The following is a 17,231-nucleotide window of genomic DNA, read 5'->3' as shown; positions in this document are numbered from 1 at the left end:
AGCGTGACAATTGTGAGCGGAGTATAGTAGGGTCGTCAGATAGTTGCAACCTTTGCAAGACCCCTCTAAAAGTGGTCTTGATTAATTCTACTGCAAAGATATCGCATTTACTGCTTTCAACGCTATAGACGATGTTCTCATTGCTCAGGACGACGCTCGTACCATATTTGCCAGCCAGCGTTCGGTTCCGCTCACAACTCGCACCTCGTCAAGTACAACATGTCAAACGACATAAAGGTCGCGTTCCGATACCCATAGGCGGGTCAACAAAAGGTACCACACTTGCTTATGGTGAATGGGGAATTCGCATCAAGGGTATGGGCGTCCGCTTCAGCGCGAAACAGCTTACTACGGCAGAGGAAGTCATAAAGCGCAAAATAAAGGTCGTCAAAGGCGCAAAAGTCTATCTCAGAGTTTTTCCTGATATTCCAGTTTGCATCAAGGTCTGCTATTCATCTGTTTGTCTTCTGCATGGACTTTTGACGTGTTTTCAAGGGAAACGAAACTCGTATGGGTAAAGGAAAAGGGACTTTTGAGTTCTGGGCTACCCGGTATGTTCTTTTTCCTTGTGCGTCATGAATCTCATTTGTGCAGCGTTCCCACTGGTCGCGTCATATTTGAGATTGGAGGGACCCCAATTAGAGAAGAGTTGGCACGCGAAGGCAGGAATGACCACCCATTTCTATTCTATTCAAACTTATTCCTTTACAGCTTTACGCCAAGCAGCAGACAAACTCCCAACCATAATGGAATTCATCACACGTTCGACGCCCCCTAGACTGGGAAATTTAGTGCTACAACCAGAACCATCTACCGATCAACTTTTATCCCCTACACAGATAGTCGAGACCTAGTAGCGCTGTTTTGTTCGCTTTGCAATGCATTCATGTTTGGATTACAAGGTTTTGTACAGAGTCGTCAAATTCCCGGCTTTGTGGGTCCAACATCACCAACGTTTAAACCAGAGTAATAGCATCAGAGGTAAGCAGTATGCACATATATTGGATGTCCGCCACGTAGCAAATTGACGAACTTCGTTCGCAAACAACAACAGCGAGAATACTTATCAATGAATGAAAAAACACGAGCTCAGATCACTGCGATATGCTCATCAAACTTGCAACAAACGTCAAAATCTGCAGCGACAATTAGCATGACGATGGAGACAGCCGTGGAATAAAAAAAAGGACGCACAAGTCGTGGACGAACGTCCACTATGTCTTCAGGCACCAAGAAAATCAGCGCGTTCATCTTTCTCGCAATAGAAATAGCCAATTTTGCTTGAAAGGAAAAGAACCAAACATCAGAATCCGAGAAATCCCGACGCTTACAAAGACCTACAATTCTGCCGCCGATCCTCATAAGCTCCACTCTCGCTGACATTAATCACAAGAGCAGGGTCCACGATCCCTGGTTTCATCGCGTCCAGAAGATCGAGGAAGAATAGCCCAGTGGTGATAGCTGGATCTTTGAACGATCGAATGGGTCGAACGCCGGGTTTGCCTTTTTGTGCAGTTGCATTTGCCCATTTGAGCATGTCTGTGTCGCTGATGGGTTTGCCGGTCTTGGAGAGCGCCATCAGGGTCTTTGTGATGTTCAACCTGTAGTAATCGATTTGTGACGTGTAGGTAGTGTGAAAGACTTGACGTACCTCATTAGTTGCCAGACAAGACCAAGAACGAGTGTCTTTGAACCATCAACGATATCAGCCCCCTGTATACCAACAAGGTGCATCCCATTCTGCTTCCCGAGCTCCACCGCGTAGTTTGTGTTCTCCACTTGCTTGAAACGGGAGAGCATGCTTTGGTTGGGAGTGACACCAATATCTTCCTGCTCCTCCTCATCAAGCATTGTTAGGGGTGCAGCTTGTGCACCGCCTTTGGGCTTCGAAACACGGCGCCATACTACAGAGCCGGGCGAAATTTTGTCGAATGCTTGGAGGATGATGAGTCCATCGCGTAAGTTCTCAAATAAGTTGAACACTGCTGGCTCGACGCCGAGCGAGTTGAGCCATAGCGTGAATGCGCGTGCCTCACGTTCACCCTCTGCGTCAAAGTCCTCAACAGCGCCGTAATCTTTAGCTTCTTGTTCGTCGAGGGGCTCGAGGCCGGGCCACGTGTTAAAAAGGTTTGCGACGAAGGCAAGGTTGAGCCGGGGGTTACCGGAGACGATGGATGAAGGTGTTAGGTACTTGCGACAGCCGATGACTTCAGCGTTTTGGAGGACTTGTTCTGCGCGTTGTCTCACGTCTTTAGTTTGGAGAGGTGCCAGAGAACATTGGTCTGGTTTAAGCTGGTTTAAGAGGACGGTGTAATTCTCGCCGTCTGAGACGTCGCGGCTGAAGTTGTTGACTCTAGTAGATCATGCATGAGAAGGGATCAATAAGTACGGATGACGAGCATACCTCCGTTTCCACCCTGCGGCTTTCAAGTGGTAGTTGAACCAACGGAGTAGAATTTGATCTGGTGTCAACCGTAGAAGATCGTCAATAGTTTCGCCATCCTCGCATAGCCGATACAATTCAGGATGAATCTTAATATCCACTTGTGCGAGTAAACCACGTCGTATGATCTGCCAAATAAGCCCAAGGATCAAATGCTCTCTCCCCTCTGCGATATCGGAAGAGCCAATATTGACGACGGAGCATCCGATACCCTTGGCAGACGCGATTACGATGTTGTTGTTCTCTGTCATCTGAAAAGCATTCAACGGTTTCCTCGGGCTTGGCTTGTTCAGCACACGGGTATCGATGGTGTCGGGGACGGAATCGTTGATCAGTTTACAGAGGATGAGGCCATCTTTGCACTCGTCAAAGAGCTGCATAGTTGAGGTAGGGATTGGGAAAAGGTTCCCAATGTCGGGGTCGTTCTCGATCACCTATGACGAGTGAAAAAGACGATGGATTACAGTTATGAGAGGAACTCACTGTGTTGATGTGATTTGTGAATTCCGTCCGCTCATCTTCATTGATGGTATGACTGACATTAGCGTTTGAGCCTTGGACAGTAACTTTTCCTGCTCGTGTTGGGAGGACGGAAGCCTTGCTTTGTGTGCGCAGTTTGACATTGAGCTAGCGAACGATGGTTGATCTGAGTGATATGCGAGATGACATCATGGGTAGTGTACAAACCTCTACCCAGTCCTCGAGCTCGACTTTGCCACTGGCATCGACAGAGACATGTTTAAGAGTCTCCCGAGCCTTGTCGTACGATTCTCCGGTGTTCTGAAGTGCTTGAAGAATAGCACTCTTGTCTATACGACCTGGCGTGTTGGTACTGATCGCACTGCGGCCGAGATTTATCACTTGATTCAATTCGAAAGGAGATCTCACGTACTTAAAGCGATTTACGAGATCAAACATTTCATCTTTGGAGACTTCTGGATATTTCTTTTGCAGTCGGAAGGCTTCCATCGGAGATGATGACGAGGATAGTGGCGGTAATTGGATAGAGTAAGTTGTGGAACGCGGTGCTGGGCGTTGCCACTTGGCTGCGGGCGATTGACTACGCGTAACCATCACCATCTTTAACTTGCAGGAGTGTTTCAAACAAACTTCACTCTTTCTCTTCTACTTATAACCCTTCAAGTTACACGCAGCACGCAGTTGCCCGCAGTTCCGATCGATGTTTAATTACACGGAACTATGATTAAAAAGGTATTTGAGGCACTGTGCATGACACAACTTCAAAGCATTGCCCTTGGCCTCATGTCAGTGGGGCCTGGGCAATGGGCACTGCTCGGCCTCGATAAGGGACACGCTGGGTATTCGGACTGAGAAGAGTCACTGCGCAGTGCGGAAATCAGAAAATAGTCGGGTCAGATTAGCACATGAGCTCATCACATAAACTTGAAGTTTACCTATCAAGTTGGCAAATCTATTTAACTAAGCTTCTAAGCTTCTAAGTCTTCTTCTAAGAGGGGAGTTCACAGTTGTGTTGGCGCAACAGATGATGACACCATGGTGCCTACGGCTGCAGCTGATGTGTGGCGTCTACACGGCCACTCAGCCTAAACCCTCAACATATACCATGTGATTATCTGTAACGGTGTCACTTTCCCGGTTCTGTGTCATCGTGACCTTTTCGTTCCCACTCCTGTCTGAACTCTTATTGCTCTCATTTCTACTCCTAAGTACAGATACCATGCGTCGTCCATCGGCCGAGGCTATGGCTACCCGTTTCTCTCCCTGTCGTCTATGCCCCCGTTCTGCCCCGAATCTTAGTAGTATAAAATGATGTACCTACCCGTAGTGTTACAGTAGTGTTTTCTGGAAACCCGAATAGCAGAGACTTTTATCCTGTTATTCATCCGATACGCACTCTTCTGCTTGTGTCGTTGTCTTCGAGCCCTATTAGCTAAAGAGTCAACGCCACATCTTTTTTAACATCAAAAAGTCTCTTTACCTCTTTTAAAAAAACTTTTCAACTTCACGTATTGTCCCTGGAACGACTTCAGTTAGGCCCACCGAACAGTACCAACGACGACACACCAAAATAAAAACTATCAAGATGAACCCCCGTTACCCTCTCAGATCCCAACGTTCCACGATCCCCAGCATTGAACCGATGCTACCTGGATCATTAGCTGAGTCCCCATTAACTGAACCGGATACTCACAACAAAACACCCACCCCGTCGCCAATTGCGAGATCATTCTCGCGTATTGGCGACTCCATGCTCAGACCCGTCCGCTCGTACAGCGATGTGGTACGTATGAGGTCCGAATCGCCCCAGCCCAGAACTGGAGGACGATCGGCTAGCGTTGATAGCACTACAAATAGTTACTGTGAGCAGACCAATGTGCTGCATGAATTAAACGACGAACCTAGGGAGAACCCGTTCGTAACTACAAGTGAATCCTCAGCCGAATCTGAGAATAGAACCAGCTGGAGAACGATTAAGAAACATCCCAGCAAGTCCCGAAAGACCACAAAGGCAAGGCCTAAGAAAATTAGCCTGCCCAAGCCTGACTTAGTAAAAGAGGCGGAAAACCAACTTACTGAGGAAGATAAACAGTGTATCTACAATAGGAAGCACGCTGAGGAAGTAGCTCATGACGATGAGCATACATCATCCTCCCATGAAGAAGGACCCTCCAAAGGGAAGGGCGTTGACCCAAGGAATTGGGGCAATGTCGATCTAGATGAACCCGAGTTAGATCCCGAAGCCCAGAGAGACGCGTTGGCGACCTGGGCTAAGTCCAAAACCTGGGCCAACGAACGGACCGGTCAACAGACCGAGTCGGACAGCGAGCAGAATGGCCCAACATTCAGTGTGCCCACCGAGCAACAGATAATGAAGTACTATGAGCAAAAGATTCGCTTGTTAGAGGAACGACTCAAGAAAGCGGAGGTACCCACCAGACCCTCCAGAAACAAACCCACGGTCAGGATCACCAAAAGATCCACTAACCATCACCCTGTACGGGAGATGGTTGAAAGGGTGACCGGCTGGTCATCTAAAAAGCAGGGACGAAGGGAAACCCCCCCGGCTATGGATGCCGCAGCCCAGATAGCTCCCAAGAGCTATCTGGGGCGAGCGTTTAATAAAATAAACGTCAGAAAGGGGAAAGAAACCATACCTAGCTATCTACTTGAGAGTGAATCCACGGAGACGTCATCTGAACAGTCGTCAGACGCGCGATCCACAACAACGACCGCCTCCAGTGAGAGCAAAGGCAGTCCGTCAAGCTCCTCGGACGAGTCCTCAGGGAAAGCGTCTAAAAACCGCCATAAGAACAATAAACGCAAAACCAAAAAGAAAACTACCTTAAAACCAATACCCCCAAGGGAATATGATGGGTCGGTTGATCTTAGGGCGTTCCACCGATTCATAACAGAAGGAACTGCGTATGTAGAGGATGGCAACGTACCTCGTAAGCGACAAGTATTCATCCTGTCGCACTATCTGCAAGGAAAGGCACATGAATTCTATTTGAGGCAAGTGTCAGACCAACCGGGCAAATGGAGAATAAAGGAGTTCTTCACCGAATTGTTTGACTACTGTTTCCCCCTGGATTTCCGAACAAAACAACGAAAGAAGTTGTATCGCTGTTACCAAGGAGACAAACGCGTTCGCGATTATCTGTCAGAATTAAACGAACTATGGATGACCATAGGAGACACACTGGAAAGAGAAAAGGTCGTAAAGTTCTGGTTCGGGCTGAACAACAATATTCAGAACGAGCTATACAAAATGCACCTTAACCCGGAGGTATCTACTCTACATGAGGTACAGCAGACGGCCGAAATCATTGAGCTAGCTGAATCGGCAGTGACGAATGGCAAAAGCCACGATGAGGGATCCAAATCAACTAAAAGGGGGACTAAAGACCCTAAAGGTCGCCAACAGAACCAGCCGGGGGGAGAAAACACCCACCAAGGGTCATCCAAGAATGGCCAAAGGGCTAAGGACAAACAGCCGCTCGGATCCAACCAATGAGACCGAGGATACAAGCCAGCACCTGGCAAGAGACCCGAGCGCCCCAGGGAGGAGAAACTGAGCCGAGAAGAACATGACAAGTTAGTATTGGAAGGGAGATGTTTCATCTGCAAGGAGCCGGGACATATGTCCAGGCAATGCCCCAAGCGGACAAATGTGCCTTCCGGTCGAAGGGATAGACCCCCTGGCGTGCCCAATTACGCCGTGCACATTGAGACACCCCAAAGGGACGAGGACGACGGCACTGAGTTGATAAGCGAGATCCCATTGTGTGGCATTGTGTTAGGATACGACGACCCCAAGCAATCTATACAACGCACCTGGGGTATAGTAGATGAGCCTCTAGGCGACCCAACCGCTCGTTGGGTGGAACAGGTACTGAGACAAAGTGTCCCGTATCCCGGCGATGACCTGACCAATGATGAGACATTTTCGTCAGAAAGATTCCTGATCTATCGGGTGTCGGAAACTCACCATGTCATAATGGATCAAGGATCCCATCTCAGGGAGGATATCGAAATCCCATCGTCCCTACTGGCAAAACCAGAGTTTTTCGTCAGTGATTGGTATGTGAGACGGCTGTCAGCACCTCTGCACTTACCTATCTCGCTGAGACGTTGCATGCAGCGGCGAGTACCCACGGGGGACTCTATCCCTGACCGTGTAGTGTCACTACTGAATGCCGAAACCCAGTTCCCAGGGGAACCGGGCAAGGATCGGTTCCAATGTCAGCGCTTGCACCAGGGAACTGAAATCACCTACAAGGTTTACGACCAAGAATTAAACTTCTGCGTAGAAGCTTGTGAATCGCTTTTCCACAATGAGAAGCTAAGTCTGACTCACTGGTATGCAAGGCAGCTACTCAAGGGCTATCAACAACTCAACAAATTAATGTTGAGAAAGGAACTCGAGTGGGAGAACAATCACTTCCGGCTGCTAGAGGCGGGCGAACTCAGCCCATTGGATTGTGCATTAGAGGACGTAGTCCACCAACTCTTCGCCATACCCGGCATGCGTTTCGAGCAAACAATGCATCAGTACCGGCTGGTCGAACTAAATGGGCAGCAGGTAGCCCTGGGGAAGTACCCAGCGATTCAGCGAAATGCGGCTGTAACTCGAGACTTTAGGCGTTTGATACCTAAACCAGTGGTAGTAATGGCTCACATAAATGGTTGCCCCATAAGGGTGCTCATAGACACCGGCTCCTTGGCCGATTTCATGTCATCTACCTTAGCAGATCAGTTGAAGATCAAACATATCCAACTGGAAAAACCCCTTACCATTCAGCTAGCCGTGCAAGGCTCCAGGTCCAAGGTTAACTTTGGGGCCAAGGCCCAGTTCGCTTATCAGCGAATCAAGGAAGAGCGCTTCTTTGACATAATCAACTTACAGAATTATGACCTGATCCTGGGCACCCCGTTCTTGTTCCAACACCAAGTGTCGGTGGGTCTGAACCCGTCTCACGTGGTGGTGGGGAGCGATAAGGCGTTGCCGGTGCGGGGAGAACAGGTGTCGGTTCTCGAATCCAGAGCTGTGGGGGCCGATGAGGAGAACCTGGAACATGCTCGGCAACAGCTAATGGAGTGGGCAAGACCACTATGCGCAAAGGCCAGCCAGACCGGATTGCCTCCACTACGGGTGATCAATCACACGATCCCACTAATAGATCCTGAAAAGGTCTATAAGTGGCGTCCATCGAGGTGCCCGGAGCCATTGAGACCCCAGTGGGGTGAAAAGCGTCAGGTGTACCTAGCGTCGGGGCGATGGCAGATGACCAGTGCAGGCAACACTGTACCCATGCTCTTTATCCGGAAGCCAGGGACGGATAAGCTGTGAACTGTCGTAGATTTGCGTGAGCGCAATAAGAACACAAAAAAGTTGTCCTCACCTTTGCCAGACATAGACGGCATACTGAGGCGGGTTGCCCGCAAGCGCTACCGGTCAATCATTGACGGACAGGATGCCTACGAGCAAATACAGATCATACCTGAACACGTCGAACGCTCCACGGTAACGACACCGGATGGAAACATGGTCAGTACCGTACTACAGCAGGGAGACTGCAACGCACCGGCTACCTATCAAGCATTAATGAATCACCTGTTCGGGGAGTTCATAGGCCGATGGCTGGACGTATATCTCGACGATATAATTATATACTCAGATTCCCTAAGGGAACACAAGGAACATGTCAGAAAGGTACTGGGAATCCTAGAACGAGAGAAACTTTACCTAAGTGAGGGCAAGCTCCAGTTCCTCTGCAAGGAACTGAAGATCCTGGGTTGTGTGATTGACGATGAGGGTATTTGCATGGACCCCGCTAAGGTGGACAAAATCTTGGCCTGGAAGACACCTACGAACCGGGATGCCCTGAGGAGCTTTCTGGGAGCAGTAGGGTTCCTCGCGGATGATATCTATAATGTTAGGGTTCCTCGCGGATGATATCTATAATGTTAGGGTGCCAATGGGCACCTTATCTGAAGTCACGGGTGACACAGTGCCCTTCCGGTGGGACTACACACAACAGCGGGCCTTCGATGAGGTTAAACGTTATGCTGCTAATTGCGTGAAGCACTCACGGGTGTTACAACTTGGATGGTATCTGTTGGCGACGCTCAAACAGAGCGTGTGTCGTCAACGGTCGAGGACGTCCTTGGGCTGGCCCAAGGTTAGGGGTCTTACTTGGCGAGGTTTCGGCAAGTAAGATTTGACGCCTATGTCCAAATTGGGTAGCTTATGTCAGGCGGGTGCGAGACGATAAGCTAAATCGGCCTAGGCTTACGACACCCGAAGATTAATCGTAAGGATCGTCGTTAATTAGAAGGACAGAAGTCCGACTAGTTAACAGGGGCTTTGCTCGTTGACGAAGTCGATGAGTAAAGGTCGAGACTATAGGCTTATCCGTGATGAGCAGATAAGAAGATAGAATATAGACTGCTGGCGAGGCAGAAGGATCACTCTGGTGAGAGTAGGAGGTCAAGAACCAAGTAGATTCAAGTTAGGGAATATGGTACATGGTAGCGAGTTTATATAGAGGACAGGGGACGTATTAGTGGATGATAACTCGTACTACCGGGAGAGGCAATCGGTAAAGGGTAAAACCATAATAGGAAGGCACGTTCGATCTAGGTAGAACGTGCTGGATAAGAAAGTGAGTCAAAGATCGGAATGAGAAGTGAAACACGCAGGGGCACGATCGTGCAACTGCGGATCTAAGTATAAGTCGCATGTGCGACTGCGCACCGAGTCAGAGATCAAGAAAGGAAAATAGGGCAAAGGGGATGCGTCATGCATCGTGTCATAGGTTACCGTCCTGACGGTAAGGGCAAGGGGACTGTCCACAGGATCAGTCAGGTGGTGAAACGGAGCATGGGTATGCTTCGTCAGCGAAAGGATCCGGCCAAATGTACTGGCTGTGCTGTAGTGACAGGTAGAGGGCGAAAGGGAATGCGAGGATGACGAGGATGACAAGGGTGAGGTCGGGGTAAGGGTATGATGCGAGGGCTGATACGAGGAGGATCAGGAGGAAAATAGTAGGGGCCCAAGCGTCTAGATGTTCTTGTAACAATGTGCGACTGCGCACTGAGTCAGAGATCAAGAAAGGGAAAAGGGCAAAGGGGATGCGTCGTGCATCATATCATAGGTTACTGTCCGGACGGTAAGGGCAAGGGGACTGTCCACAGGATCAGTCAGGTGGTGGAACGGAGCATGGGTATGCTTCATCAGGGAAAGGATCCGGCCAGATGTACTGGCTCTGCTGAAGCGACAGGTAGAGGGCGAAAGGGAATGCGAGGATGACAAGGATAACAAGGGTGAGGTCGGGGTGAGGGTATGATGCGAGGGCTGATAGCAGAAGGATGAGGAGAAAAATGGTAGGGGCCCAAGCGTCTAGATGTTCTTGTAACAATGGGTACCCCTCGATTATAGCGAGGGAGCCGACCCCATCTGGCTGATGTCGGATGCTAGCGGGAAAGGCGTAGCCAGCGTGATCGCGCAGGGTCCAGACTGGAAGACGGCTCGTATTGCGGCCTTCTATAGTGCCAAACTTAGTCCTGCCCAGCAGAACTACCCTGTCCATGAACAGGAGATGCTGGCTGGAATGGAAGGCATGATGCACCACCGTTGTCCTGCATGATGTGGGAATCATGCATGGACATGAATACTAGGTGACCCTCAAAAGATAAAGTCTGTTAGCTTAGTCCTCAGACTAGTCAACCCATACCTTGGTTTCAAACCATGGTCCATATTTCCAGTTTTCCCCAAGTTTCATGATCTGAATACGTTTTGACGGAAAAAGTCTAATGTGAGATGGGAATCACATTTAGACCTAGTTGATGTGAGAAGGGAAATGAAGGTTAAGGTATAGCCTTGCCTTTGGCTTATTCACTTTGGCTAGAGAAAACCATAGAGAAAAGTACAAGACCAATAAAAAACCTATCCAAAAAGACCGTGTTTCAATTCCTGCCAACTGCATTATTTTTTTGACTGTGTTTCAATTCCTGCCAACTGTCTTATTTTTGCTACCTACTTTTCTCTAGTGTTTCTTTACTTTACTTTTTCATTAGGATGCTTTGACTCACCTGACACTTCATAAAATTGTACCCATAGGGTATGATGTCATTATGATGTCATAAGACTCCACAGATACTCCTGCAGGTATTCTGTTGAAAAATATTATGTCATCAAGCTCTAGATTATTCTACTCTACAATGACATCATTCATGATGTCATTTCCTTCTAGAATATTCTGCTCCACAATGACTCACTCTGACTCACTCATGGAAGGTTCTGGAATCTTTTGCTCCACAATGATGTCACTCTTGATGTCATTATGATGTCATTACTCCACATTCCAGAATGTTCTGCTCCACAATGATGTCATAGCTCCATCTTTCACTTGTATTTTAATCTTTTATTGGGTTTGACCCAATATTTTGATTGGTCCTCCTTATTTTTTATTGTTTGTGAACCTAGGTTACTTTCCCACACAAAATGTATATAAGGAGAGCCCATTCTCCCCCCCAACAAATATGATCTCCCATTTGTAGCAATCTGCCTATCAGATATTTCACTTGCAAAGTTAGTTCCTTTGAAGTGAGACAAGTGCAGGGAAAAGAATTCCCTTGAGATTATAAGTTTCTTACCTTAGAAACTTATTTAGTGCTATAGACCAAGCATTCTTGGTCACATATATTGTCTTTGAGACCCTTTTGTCTCATTGCTCTGTGCCCTTTGACTAAGCGATCTTAGTCATCTATCATATTGTTGAGACCACGTCTCACTAGTTGTCCCATAGACCAAGTGATCTTGGTCAAGTTATAGTCCCCTTTGTTTAAGCGATCTTGAACATATATTGTATATTTGAGACCATTGTCTCACAGTCAGGTGTCCATAGACCAAGCGATCTTGGTCATATTTCGTATATTTGAGACCACATCTCACTAGTTCCAGTATCCAAGTCCAGAGCCTAGAAGGAGATTTCCTAGGCAAATACATTCCAGAAACCGAATTACGTGTCTAGAAGCTTATTCCTAGACAAGAGATTTGAGTTTCAATAAAGAAAAGTAAAGCTCCGGCTAGGTTGATCTTTATAAAAAGATTAGTTTAGCGAGCCTCCCAAGAACTCACACGTTATCTACCATGAAATAGGAAAAGTCGTAGACCGTGTTAATCGAGGACTGGCAAGCAGTCTTATCCAAAGTGTAATTGTGGTGTCATTACATTTACACGACTTTATATAAGACCCTCGGTTATTAAGACACCGTGACATCTTGCAGGGTGCCAAGTTTATCTGGCTGACAGACCACAAAGGACTGGTGCACCTGCTGGAACAGCGTGATCTGTCTGGGCGGCAGGCTAGATGGGTCGAGAAGCTGGGTGATTTCGACTTCGAAATCTGTTATGTCCCAGGGATTGAGAACATTTTACCAGACGCACTGTCCAGGATGTACTCATGGGACCAGCCGGGCACCATGCGATCACCTAGTGAGTTCACAGAATACGATGATAACGGGAACCCACCGTCAATCAACGCACTGGGGACCATCTCCAGGCCCCTGCTGGTGGGTTTGGAGGCCAATGCAGTCGCACCACCTAGGCAGAGCATCCGCCTGGCGAAGGCAGGCGAGACTAGGCCCAACCATAGCCCCTCGAAGGAGGCAGGTAAAGGGAGGTTAGTCAAGGGCTTTAGACCCTCCCCGGAGGATCGCGACGAGGTTATCCCGGCAGATAATGCAGGATGCCTCACGAAGGATCGCGACGAGGTTATCCCAGCAGATAATGCAGAATGCCTCATGAAGGATCGCGACGAGGTTATCCTGGCAGATAATGCGGGAAGCCTCACGAAGGACTGAGATGAGGTTATCCTGGCGGATAATGCGGGGAGCCGAAGGAAGGATCACAACGGGGTTATCCCGGCAGATTGTACTGGGGGCTCCAGAACTCCCAGTGGTAGTCGCGGGCGCGTGACAGTGATGGGTGGTCAACAACCCCGCCGGAAGACTGAGGTCGCGCCAGCCGAATCAGGACGGCCTGAGATGGCAGCAGAGTTCGCCAGGTGAATGGCAGGGCATTTCGTCCTTAAGGGACCCAAGGAGCGAAAAGAGGGGGGGGAGACAGGGCAGATCCCTGTCAAACACCCCATCACTGGCAGCCCAGAAGGCCCTGAATGTAAGGGAGAGGCGCACACTGAGCCTCTGATAACCATGCAGGCAGGATACCCTGCGGAGGACGAGCTAATAGCCGGTATAAAGGATCAGTACCCCAGGGACCCATTCTTCAAACAGATTCTGGACTCACCAGCAGAATATCGGAACTTTGAGGTCAATGGCGGCCTAGTGCGCATCCGCCTGAAGAATAAAGCATTGTTATGCATACCAGACGTTATGCTAAGGGAACGCACCATAAGGGAAATAATAATATCCCAAGCTCACTCCCTACTGGCACACCTGGGGGCCGCTAAGACACTAATCTACTTACGAGACCACATATGGTGGAAAACAATGGCACAGGATGTTAATTCATTCTGTGCGTCCTGCATGACCTGCAAAAGAAGTAAGCCCTCGAACCAGAAGCCATATGGCTTACTACACACGCTCCAAGTACCCAAAAGACCATGGGACTCTGTGGGGATCGACTTCATTGGGCCCCTGCCAATCTCAAAGGACCGCAATGGTGAATACGATGCCATCACGGTGATAATAGACCGACTTACCTCGATGGTACACCTAGTACCCAGCCGAACAAACTATATGGCGCGAGAGGTGGCAGAACTTGTCTTCGCCGAAGTGTACAAGCATCACGGGCTACCCAAGTCAATTGTCAGTGACCGAGACGTATTGTTCACAAGCACATTCTGGACTCACCTGAATGCCCTGATGGGAATCAAGCAAAACATGTCCAGCGCTTACCACCCTGAGTCGGACGGAGCAACGGAGCGAGCTAATCGAACGGTAACCCAGATGCTCAGATCTATAGTATCACCGTCCCAGACTGACTGGGTATCCAAGCTACCTGCGATCGAGTTCGCTATTAATCTGGCAAGCTCGGAAACAACTCTACTCTCACCTTTTGAGGCTAATACTGGGCGCACACCCAGGGTGATGGTGTGGAATAACCCGACAAAGGACGAATATCCCAGTGTGCGGGCCTACCTACAAAAGATGAAGCTAGCCCAAATGAGCGCCCATGACTCCATGCTCGAGGCACGTGTGAAACAAACATGACACGCCAACCGACGCCGTCAGATATGTCCATTTAAGGAAGGAGACTTGAGTTATGTGTCGACAAAGAATATGACACTGCCAAAAGGACTTGCACGCAAGCTTATACCCAAATATGTTGGACCTTACAAGATTCTTCGGGACTATGGCAACAACTCATTCATGCTTGACTTACCTAATCAGATGCGCAGCCGGGGTGTTCATCCCGTATTCCACTCTTCCCTGCTCCGCATACACCTGCCCAATGATGACCGAAAGTTCCCGGGACGGTCAGACACCCAAGTCTTGAACCTTGGTGATGCACAGGAGCCCGAATGGGCTGTAAGCAAAATCCTATCGCACATGGGATCCCAGGAGGAGGCCATCTTCGAGGTGGAATGGAAAGCCGGGGACGTCACCTGGTTGCCCTATGCTAATATAGCGCACCTTGATGCATTAGCTGAGTATCTGGATTTAATTGGTGTCACTAACATCAATAACTTGCCAGAGGGAAAGGGGACGGCCCCTAGCGACGAAGCCCGATCATTCTTAGGGCAGGTCTCGCTTGGGGGCATAAATACTGGACTCACCCCCAAACCCATGAAACTCACGATAAGGGAACCCCGATTATCCTTATTCCCCACCGCATCATCACCTTCTTCACTCCCCTCTCACTCGTGGTTTGCCGACACCGAAACCGAACTCTTCACGATGACCATTCTTCCTGATGAGGGCGACCTGCTCTATTTCGCCGGGCAGGACCGCGACATCCTCATCAGCAGCCCGGAGGGAAACGAAGGGCCCTACCTCGTCACCCACGACCAGCTCAAACTCTTCGCGAATTACTCCCTTGCTCTCCGAAACAGATCCCCTCGTTCGCGCCCCCCGGCTCCATTGGGGTATGCTTTCTTCGCCCATGCTTTCAATAGCAAAGGGCTGCACTCCTCGGCCTCATACCTCGACGAGCAGGGCGCAGTTGTGAGCACCCGCGCCGCCATGGAGGTGGCTGACATCATCGGAGAAGAGGACGATGTAGAGATTACCATGTCACCCACCCGCATGGAGCAGATGGAAAAGATGGTTTGGCAGACGGCGGTGAACGCAACCCACCAGCGCGAAAAGATCGAGGCGCGTCGCGCAGCACAGCGGAAGGAGAAGAACTACGGGAGGAAGCAGGACCAAAGATTGAATAAGAAGGGGTTGGGAAAGGTCAGGAAGGACGCCGGCCTGCCCACTACATGTCCGGGCGCCGTCGCATCAACCAGTGGCGCCAATGAGCCGGAAGAACCTTTGGCTGCGATGGAATAGTAGGCCTTATGGGTGTCAAGGGAGACTAGGGTCTCCCTGGAGGGGGAGATGTAACGGTGTCACTTTCCCGGTTCTGTGTCATCGTGACCTTTTCGTTCCCACTCCTGTCTAAACTCTTATTGCTCTCATTTCTACTCCTAACTACAGATACCATGCGTCGTCCATCGGCCGAGGCTATGGCTACCCATTTCTCTCCCTGTCATCTATGCCCCCATTCTGCCCAGAATCTTAGTAGTATAAAATGATGTACCTACCCATAGCGTTACAGTAGTGTTTTCTGGAAACCCGAATAGCAGAGACTTTTATCCTGTTATTCATCCGATACGCACTCTTCTGCTTGTGTCGTTGTCTTCAAGCCCTATTAGCTAAATAGTCAACGCCACATTATCATACCTCACTTATATTTTTCTGATTCTACTTTACAGTTCCGAGTTATTCCAGCGCCCAGCGCCTCCATACCCTTTACCCTACGTATTTCACATGTTACCTTACAGAAAAGCCTATAAAAGACCCAGTAGTTAGATAGGTACAGTTGGTGTTCTTGCAACTAAGCTATTACCTGGTGATATTGCCTGAATCATCTAAGTGTTTGCTATTGTGTCTTCAACTCAAGTGTTCCCACTTTGAGCTGTCACCACATATTTTTCACCTTCACCTAGCTTAATCTAAACCTACCCCACTGCCATTCTCAAACCCTAGGTCTGGCAAACCTCTGGTGACAAGTCAGCAAACAACAAACAAGATTCTATTCAACAACAATATGACTACAGTTCACTACGAACTGCAACCTGTTAACCAATGCACCAGGACAATATTCCCCACTCCAAAGCCTCCTGGCACCATGCCCACATCCCCCTTCGACTCTGCTTTGACCTCCCCAGACAACACTCCCGAATTAGCTGTGCACAACGAGACTAAAACGGAGTCCCCGCCTTGAGAACAGTACAATTGCACAGCAATAATATTACCATGCCTCCTGCTCCCAGTGTAGCAGGCCCAAACTCTGAAAGTGATGAGTCCAACGACGACAGTCGTCCATGGGTCACAGTGCAATGAAAGCATCACTGTGAGGGTGTTAGTTGTGTGGTGACTTCACACTAGATAGGTCGAAGACTTCTAAGACTTCGAAGACTTGAAGGACACTTCAAGGACATTACTATATTAGTAGATAACTTCGAGGACTTTGAGGACACTTCAAGGACATTACTATATTAGTAGATAACTTCGAGGACTTTGAGGACACTTTGAGGACAGACCTCTAAGACACTTCGAGGACACATACCATACTAGGAATTGTTTATATTTGTTTACATAGACTCGCCCATAGTGCAGAGTTCACAAGTCTTACATGCTTTGTGCATTGACTTTGAACTCTCAGGTATAGTACTTTACTTATTTACACAATAATATCATGTGCATTGACTTTGAACTCTCAGTTATTCTAACAGATTCAACATCTCTTACTCTTCAAAGTGCCTTGTTGCACATATCGAGTCACCCACTTAGCCTTTCATTACTCCATTGTCCCTCAATATGTGTTGAGTCCCTCACTTAGGAATTTTTTCTGATAAATCTTGAGAAGGCAGGCATCGTATAAAGTACAGGTGAGTCTTGGATTATTTCCCTACCCATTCCTTCTTTCTGCTTCTTTGGTTTAGCCATGCCTCGCACCTTTGCTAGCCCTAGTAAAAAGAAAAGGCCAGCAAAGTGCAAAGGTTCAGATGCCACCAAGAATGTAACAAAAAAGTGATGGGGACAAGAGACCAACATTGAAGCATCCAGC

General features: G+C 48.6%; 3 protein-coding genes across 3 annotated transcripts; 2 read left to right on the top strand and 1 right to left on the bottom strand.

The window, feature by feature from the left end:
* Positions 1-11: 11 nt before the first annotated feature.
* Positions 12-862, top strand: EDB93DRAFT_1135838 (mitochondrial 54S ribosomal protein YmL47). Its single transcript, XM_041449137.1, has 4 exons — positions 12-443; positions 496-551; positions 595-662; positions 712-862. The coding sequence occupies exons 1-4, from the start codon at positions 132-134 to the stop codon at positions 852-854; spliced, it is 579 nt and encodes a 192-aa protein (XP_041309126.1). The 5' UTR covers positions 12-131; the 3' UTR covers positions 855-862.
* Positions 863-4,014, bottom strand: EDB93DRAFT_1135833 (fimbrin). The gene is made up of 8 exons (XM_041449136.1): positions 3,336-4,014; positions 3,131-3,284; positions 2,927-3,070; positions 2,405-2,877; positions 1,652-2,353; positions 1,342-1,601; positions 1,195-1,280; positions 863-1,136 (listed from the first exon to the last, which is right to left on the bottom strand). The coding sequence occupies exons 1-8, from the start codon at positions 3,521-3,523 to the stop codon at positions 1,095-1,097; spliced, it is 2,049 nt and encodes a 682-aa protein (XP_041309125.1). The 5' UTR covers positions 3,524-4,014; the 3' UTR covers positions 863-1,094.
* Positions 4,015-4,508: 494 nt separating this feature from the next.
* EDB93DRAFT_1102748 (uncharacterized protein) lies at positions 4,509-8,882 on the top strand (the record flags this gene model as incomplete). The annotated part of the gene is made up of 5 exons (XM_041447241.1): positions 4,509-6,382; positions 6,575-7,010; positions 7,068-7,883; positions 8,307-8,474; positions 8,715-8,882. 5 exons carry the CDS (start codon positions 4,509-4,511, stop codon positions 8,880-8,882), a joined length of 3,462 nt encoding a protein of 1,153 aa, XP_041309124.1.
* Between the last annotated feature and the right edge of the window lie 8,349 nt (positions 8,883-17,231).

Source organism: Suillus bovinus, assembly GCF_016758785.1.
Source record: "Suillus bovinus strain UH-Sbo-P2 chromosome Unknown EDB93scaffold_17, whole genome shotgun sequence".
Classification (NCBI taxonomy): Eukaryota; Fungi; Basidiomycota; class Agaricomycetes; order Boletales; family Suillaceae; genus Suillus; species Suillus bovinus.
Note: the sequence above shows the minus strand (reverse complement) of the source record. Positions and strands in the feature narration are given on the sequence as shown.